The sequence below is a fragment of the Octopus bimaculoides genome, chromosome 23 (assembly GCF_001194135.2).
Source record: "Octopus bimaculoides isolate UCB-OBI-ISO-001 chromosome 23, ASM119413v2, whole genome shotgun sequence".
Lineage (NCBI taxonomy): Eukaryota > Metazoa > Mollusca > Cephalopoda > Octopoda > Octopodidae > Octopus > Octopus bimaculoides.
This window is the reverse complement of record NC_069003.1, coordinates 20,237,519-20,244,417: the sequence shown is the minus strand read 5'-3', so window position 1 is coordinate 20,244,417 and position 6,899 is coordinate 20,237,519. Positions and strand designations below refer to the sequence as shown.

Here is a 6,899-nt window from a genome sequence, read left to right as displayed (position 1 = left end):
CAAGGTACTGTCAATTCGGATAGCTAGTCCCTCTGTTGGGTCGACATTCAACAAACTTTCTTTCTCCCATTCATTCCCTTCATTTAGCAACCTCTCATAGTGGCGCCTCCAAGTCTCTCTCTTTGCAGCCTCATTAAATGCACATGAGCCATCATCCATGCGGACACATTTCTCTCCTATGACATCACAATTCCCTCTCACACACTGTCTTGCAACACGAAACACTTTAAGTCTTTGGTTTTCATGATGCCAAACATTGGCAATTTTTTTCTTATTTGCTTGTTTCTGACTAAGCCTTGTCTAGACATCACATGATGGTTGTAAATGAGTATCATTGTCATTCATACAAGAGAGGTTGTTTGTTTTCAGTCTTCTGTAAAAAAAAAAACATGTCTACCCATGGAGAAATATTACCTTGCTGGGAAACAGGTGCAGGTTGGGAGCAGGAAGAGAATCCAACTGTTGAAAATTCTGCCTCAATAGTTTCTGATTGATTCATGTAAGCATGGAAAAGTAGACATTAGATAATAATAATAATAATAATAATGATGATGATATTACTTTTGTAAATTTTATCTAAACACAATCTAAACACTTTCTAAACACAATCTATATGTAAACACAATCTAAACACAATCTGCTCCATTGAAAACCTATTCAGAAAGTTAAAAAATACTCATACTGCACTGCTTATGTTAATTAACTTCCTCTGTATCTGATTCTTACTCTCTCTCTCTCTCTCCCATTCGCTCTATACCAAATAAAATGCGACTGGAGAAATCAACCACCTAACTAATCAACATTTATATTGGCTATTATGGTATTATCAGCATATATATATATATATATACATATACACACACATGTGCATATGCACATGCACATGTATGCACACATACACTCACACATGCATTGGCAGAGTCATGAAGAGTACTGGTTAGAATACATTGCAGTATTTGTTCTGACTCTCTGTTCTGAGTTCAATTCCTGCAGAGGTCAACTTTGTTTTGGTAAGGGTCAATAAATACCACACCAGTCAATCAAGCAGCAGTGTTGATTCTTTCTCTTAGTCTTTTTCTCTTTCAGAATTGATTCCATTTTTAATGTTTCTTTTGTTTCATTTCACAGTGAAAACGAGAGTGAAGAAGGAGAAGACATTTCAGAGATTGTTGGTGGGCAGGCGAATAAATCTACATTTGAACTACGGCAAGAGAGAGTGAGTATTTTATGTAGTGAATATGTCTGGTAGGCTGGTGGGTGTGTATGACTGGTAGATGAGTAAGTATACTGTGTAACAAAATTTTTATCTTTCTTTTTGTCTTTGGTGAGTAAGTGTTATTTCCTCTTTGCTTCTATCTAGAAACCAAAGGAAATCACTACTATTCTCTTCAGACTTTGCTTTTGTGACCTACACATCATTGTTTTGAAACTGACCTATTTTCCATTACATTTCAGACAGATTCAGCACTGAGTTGCCAAAGCAGAAATATCGTTATAGCAAATATTTTGCTCAATATCACAGATTTGCTTGTTAGTTGCTTGACCTTAACCACTTGAGCATGTCCCTTAGTGGCTGACAATATGTGCATCTCTGATCTTGAGCAGGAGTAGTGGGGGGGGGGCATCATAGCCATGTGTTGAGAGGGATTCTTTGGGGTTAGAATAAACGTAACCAAAGAAAGGTTTGAAGGAAATATTAGCCATTTGTGATACTTTCTAGGTGCAAGCAAATACGAAATAACAGTTGCTACCCAAGGACAAAAAGCATATTACATTGTGTTATATGTGAGTGGCATGGTTACTGTATATGACTAGTTGACTGAAGATAATTACTTTTTAAAGTTATCTCTACAGGTTTTGTATAGAAAATAGAACCAACACTGGAAGTTACAACATCTCATATACAAAATACATCTACGTAAACAATGCGATTGAAGATAGAAAAATTGGTAATGGGTGTATATGCATATTTCAGGAGTTCTTGCTCCTTCTTCAGTGACACATCCAACCAGTAATTAATATGTATGTACCTGTTGCTAGGAATGTGTTTAAATTGGTCAATCCAGTAAACTTAGTGGCTATTTAAGCAATGTGCTTGTGGATCGTCAATGGGTTGGATGTAGTGCTGAAGAAGGAGCAATAACTCCTGAAATATGCATATACGCCCATTATCTATTTTTCTAATTTCAATCACATTGTTTACATAGATGTATTCATATACGAAATATAAATTTGAGTGCTGGCTCTAGTTTCTATAGAAAATCTGTAGAGATAACTTACAAAAGTGATTGAATCGCACTGCTAACACAGGTAGAGCACAGTATTGACTTATAAGCCTTTGATATATTTGGTAGTATATTACGGTTGCATGACGAAATATGGTGTCCTTGCAATACTAATGATTATATTCTCACTCCAATGTCTAACTATTTTACTCTGTCCCTGATCCATTGCCAGTATCATCTCTTCTTGAAGGTTTTGCTCTGGCAACCCACCACTACCATCTTGCTTTTTTTCTCTGATACTTCCACCCACCCTTATATAAATGTTGGGTAGCTGTATCTTCACCATAGCAACACACTTCTGCTTGTCCCTGGCATAATATCTCCTCTCTACCTTCTCAAATACTCACCAGACCTAGTGAAGGGGACTTTTCCCTTTCTTTCCTTGATCTGCAAGTTACTTGGCAACCTCACTAGTTTCAGTGGCTTGAAAAAAGCACCCTGTACACATTGTAAAGTGCTTGGCATTAGGAAGGGCATCCAGCCATAGAAGCCATACTAAAGATGACACTGGAGCACACTGCATCCCTGTGTCTCACTGGAATCCTCTCAAACCATCCGATCCATGCCAATATGGAAAAAGAACATTAAATGATGAGGACAGGTGGACATGTATAGCTGCTAGATTGACTGTATATGGTAGTTTAGTGAATACGTGTGATTAACAGACTAATATATATGAGTGTTTGACTAGCAGCTGTGTATAATGTGTATATGGTTATTAGACTATTAGCTGTATGTGACTGGCAGATTAAAGGCTGCTGAACACTGGAGGAGGTTTGACATATGGTGACTGGTTTACTTAATACTGTTTATTAGCCATTTCTAATTGTATATGATCATTAAACTACATCAGTGGCAATGGTATAATTACAACAATGGCCGCAGAACTGATGGTGTTTGTTGACACTGGTTTCAATGTTGATGATGATGATGATAGCATTGATATTGAAGGTTTCTTTTTTTGTTCATTTTACTGGATTTGGAGAAAGGAGCACTGCATATGGCCTTTGCAGTGAGATTGAGGCAGTTAATGTTCCTTTTGGACTTTTTTAAAATCAAACTATTATGATAATGAAGATGATTATTGTAGTAGTGATGACATGGATCACAATAATGATGATAGTGATGACAATGAAGACAATGATGATGATGATGGTGGTGATCTTGGTAATCATAATCTTCATTATCATCATAATGACTTTTGTTCAATTTCATTTTGTAGTTGAAGAACAAAATTGCTAAGCTTGAAAAAGCAAGTGTTTCTGAGAGTCCCTGGCAACTGAAAGGAGAAATTGATGCTACTGCCAGACCTGAAAATAGTCTTCTAGAAGAACATGTCCAGTTTGATTCCACCTTGAAGTTACGTAAGTATTTTGGGCTTGAGGAAAACTTTTTTTCTTTTTTTTAATTGAATATCTGTAAATAAATATATATATGATACACAGATTGGCTCTGTTGTAAGAGGTTTGCTTCCCAACCACACAGTTCCAAGTTCAGTCCCACTGCATGGCACCTTGGGCAATTGTCTTCTGCTGTAGCCCTGGGTGAGCCAAATCATTGTGAGCGGATTTGATTGACAGAAACTGAACACAGCCCATCACACACATATAATGTGTATGCATATGTTTGTGTCTCTTTGTCTTGACATTGCGTGGTAGTTGTAAAGGAGTGTCACTGTCGTACAAGCAGTGTCATTCATTTCCAATATTCTGCAACAACATTTCTAGCTTTGGGGAAATATTACTTTGATTGGAAACAGGTGAGGGTTGATGACAGGAAGGGCATTTGGCCATACAAAATCTGACCCATTCAAGCATGGAAAAATGGACGTTAATGATGATGATGTGTGTGCATGGCTTAGTGGTTAGAGTATTCACTTCACAATCATAAGATTGTGAGTTAAATTTCCGGCGACACATTGTGTCCCTGAGCAAGACACTTTATTTGGCTACCTTAAGATGAAGGAAGCTATGATAAGTTCTTGGACACCTTCACTTTGGAGGACCTCCATAGAGCATTCATTAAGTGGCTGGAGCAATACAACAAGTGCATTGAAGTCAGAGGACCCGACTTTGAAAGAAAGAAGGAAATTAGAGTTTTGTACTTCTTTGAAATTAATAAATGTCTCACCTGAAAAAGTCTCAGAACTTCTGGAATGCACCTTGTGTGTGTGTGTGTGTGTGTGTGTCTATATACACATGTATGTTTGTATACACACACACACACATACATGTATGTGTGTGTATATGTATATAAAATGTGCGTATATAATCAGATACTACAACACTCAAAATCTCTTAATATTTCAGCACCTGAAGTCACTGAAGAATCTACAAAGACCATTGAAGACCTCATTATTCAAAGAATCAAAGACCAAGTAAATTGTTAATTTGTTTTCTTCCTATAATTCTCTCTTGATCATAACCTGATCATATTTCTTAACAAAATACATTGCTTATGTTGTGTTTTGGTTAATAGTGGGGAAAGCATTCGCTGAGTTATTATGCTTACCATGCATGGTTGAGGAGCTTGCTTCCCAACTGTATGATCTTGGATTGAATTCCACTGCATGACACCTAGGGCAAGTTCCTTCTACTGTAGCCCATACCAACAAAATCCTTGTGAGTGGATTTGATAGACAGAAACCGAAAGCAGCCCTTTGTATGTGTATGTGAACTCTTGTCTAGACATAATGATGGTTGTAAATGAGCATCATTGTCATACAAGCAAGGTTGTTTGTTTCCTGTTTTCCATGAGAAACATATCTGGTAACAGGAACATAGTACCTAACTTGGAAACTGGTGAGCATCCAGTCATAAAAAATCTGCTTCAATAAATTCTGTCTGACCCATGCAAGCATGGAAAGGTGGACGTTAAATGATGGTGGTTGCTGTTGACAATGTATTTGTCCCTCTGAATAAAAGGGTAGATTGTTTGACTCGTGTATGAATTGTAATGCTGAATGGTAATGAGATGTGGAGAGCACTGAACGCAGAGGATATGTGAAGGTTGGAAAGAAATGAAGTAAGCCTGATCTGCTGTGTGTGTGGAATGTTGATGTGTATGAATGATGAGATATAAGGGGAACTGAGAGAAAAACTGGGCATATGAGCAGAATCAATTGTAGTGTGCAAGGCCGGTGACTATGGTGATATGGGCATGTAATGTGCAGGAGACTAATGTGGAAAGATCCAAGGGAAGAGTAAAACTAAGGAAGACATGGACAGAAGTGGTGAAGGATGATCTGAGGAAACTGAACTTCCACAAAACCGGTGACAAAAGATTGCAACAAGTGGTAGCTGTGTTGGGAAGAAAGACTCACACAAGCATGGAAAAATGGACAGGATGGCAGCTGATGTTGTTGTTATTATTATTATGATTATTATTATTATTATTATTATTATTAAGGTGCAAGCTGGCAAAATGCTTAACAGCATTTCATCTGTCTTTATGTTCTCAGTTCAAATTCCGCTGAGATCAACTTTGCTTTTCATCCTTTTGGGCTTGATAAAATATGTACTGGTTGAGTACTGAGGTCAATTTAATCAACTTACTCCCTCCCTTGAAATTGCTGGCCTTATGCCAAAAATTTGAAACCATTATTATTATTATTATTATTATGAATAATAATAATAAAGGTGGTTAGCTAGCATGTCTGACAAAATGTTTGGCAGCATTTCACCCATCTTTATGTTCTGAGTTTGATTTCTGCCAAGGTGAACTTTATTTTTCATCTTATCAGGTTTGATAAAATGAGTACCATTCGAGTCCTGGGTTTGATGTAATTGACTACTCTTCTTCCTCCAAAACTTCAGGTCTTGTGCCTATAGTAGAAAGGATTATTATTATTATTAAAGGTGGTGAGACAGAAGAATTCTTGGCACCAATTCTGATTCTTTATGTTCTGAAATCAAATTCAAATCAATTTTGCCATTTATTCTTCTGGAGTCAAGAAAATAAGTACCACTTGAGTATTGGGGTCAATGTAATCGACTTATCCCCTCCCCTAAAATTTCTGGCTGTGTGCTAAAATTTGAAACCATTATTATTATTAAAGTGGCATGCTGGCTGAATCATTATACGATGGACTAAATGCTTAGTGGCATTACTTCAAGTTGTTTATGTTCTAAGTTCAAATTTTGCCAAGACTGACTTTGCCTTTCCTGTCAGAGTGATCAAATAAAGTACCAGTCAGATACAGGGATCAATGTAATGAACTTGCCCCCTCCTTCTCTAATTGCTGGCCTTGTGCCAAAATTTTAAACAATTATTATTATTGAGTGAAAGAGCAAGGCATACTACCAAAGTGACACTGGGGTACAAATATACAAAGGCTAACATACCCTTCATGACTGCCTGTCTGATAAGGGTACACCAGGCACATGCATCATCATCATCATCGTTTAACGTCCGCTTTCCATGCTAGCATGGGTTGGACAATTTGACTGAGGACTGGTGAAACCGGATGGCAACACCAGGCTCCAGTCTGATTTGGCAGAGTTTCTACAGCTGGATGCCCTTCCTAACGCCAACCACTCAGAGAGTGTAGTGGGTGCTTTTACGTGTCACCCGCACGAAAACGGCCACGCTCGAAATGGTGTCTTTTATGTGCCA

General features: G+C 37.6%; 1 protein-coding gene across 1 annotated transcript in view; it reads left to right on the top strand.

Annotated features, from left to right (window-relative positions):
* The window catches only part of LOC106873785 (U3 small nucleolar ribonucleoprotein protein MPP10), a 34,108-nt gene that overhangs the window by 9,362 nt on the left and 17,847 nt on the right, over window positions 1-6,899 (top strand). The window contains exons 4-6 of the mRNA XM_014921293.2: window positions 1,129-1,216; window positions 3,508-3,649; window positions 4,595-4,662. Of these exons, the coding sequence (XP_014776779.2) occupies window positions 1,129-1,216; window positions 3,508-3,649; window positions 4,595-4,662 (298 nt within the window). The remainder of the gene's footprint in view (window positions 1-1,128; window positions 1,217-3,507; window positions 3,650-4,594; window positions 4,663-6,899) is intronic.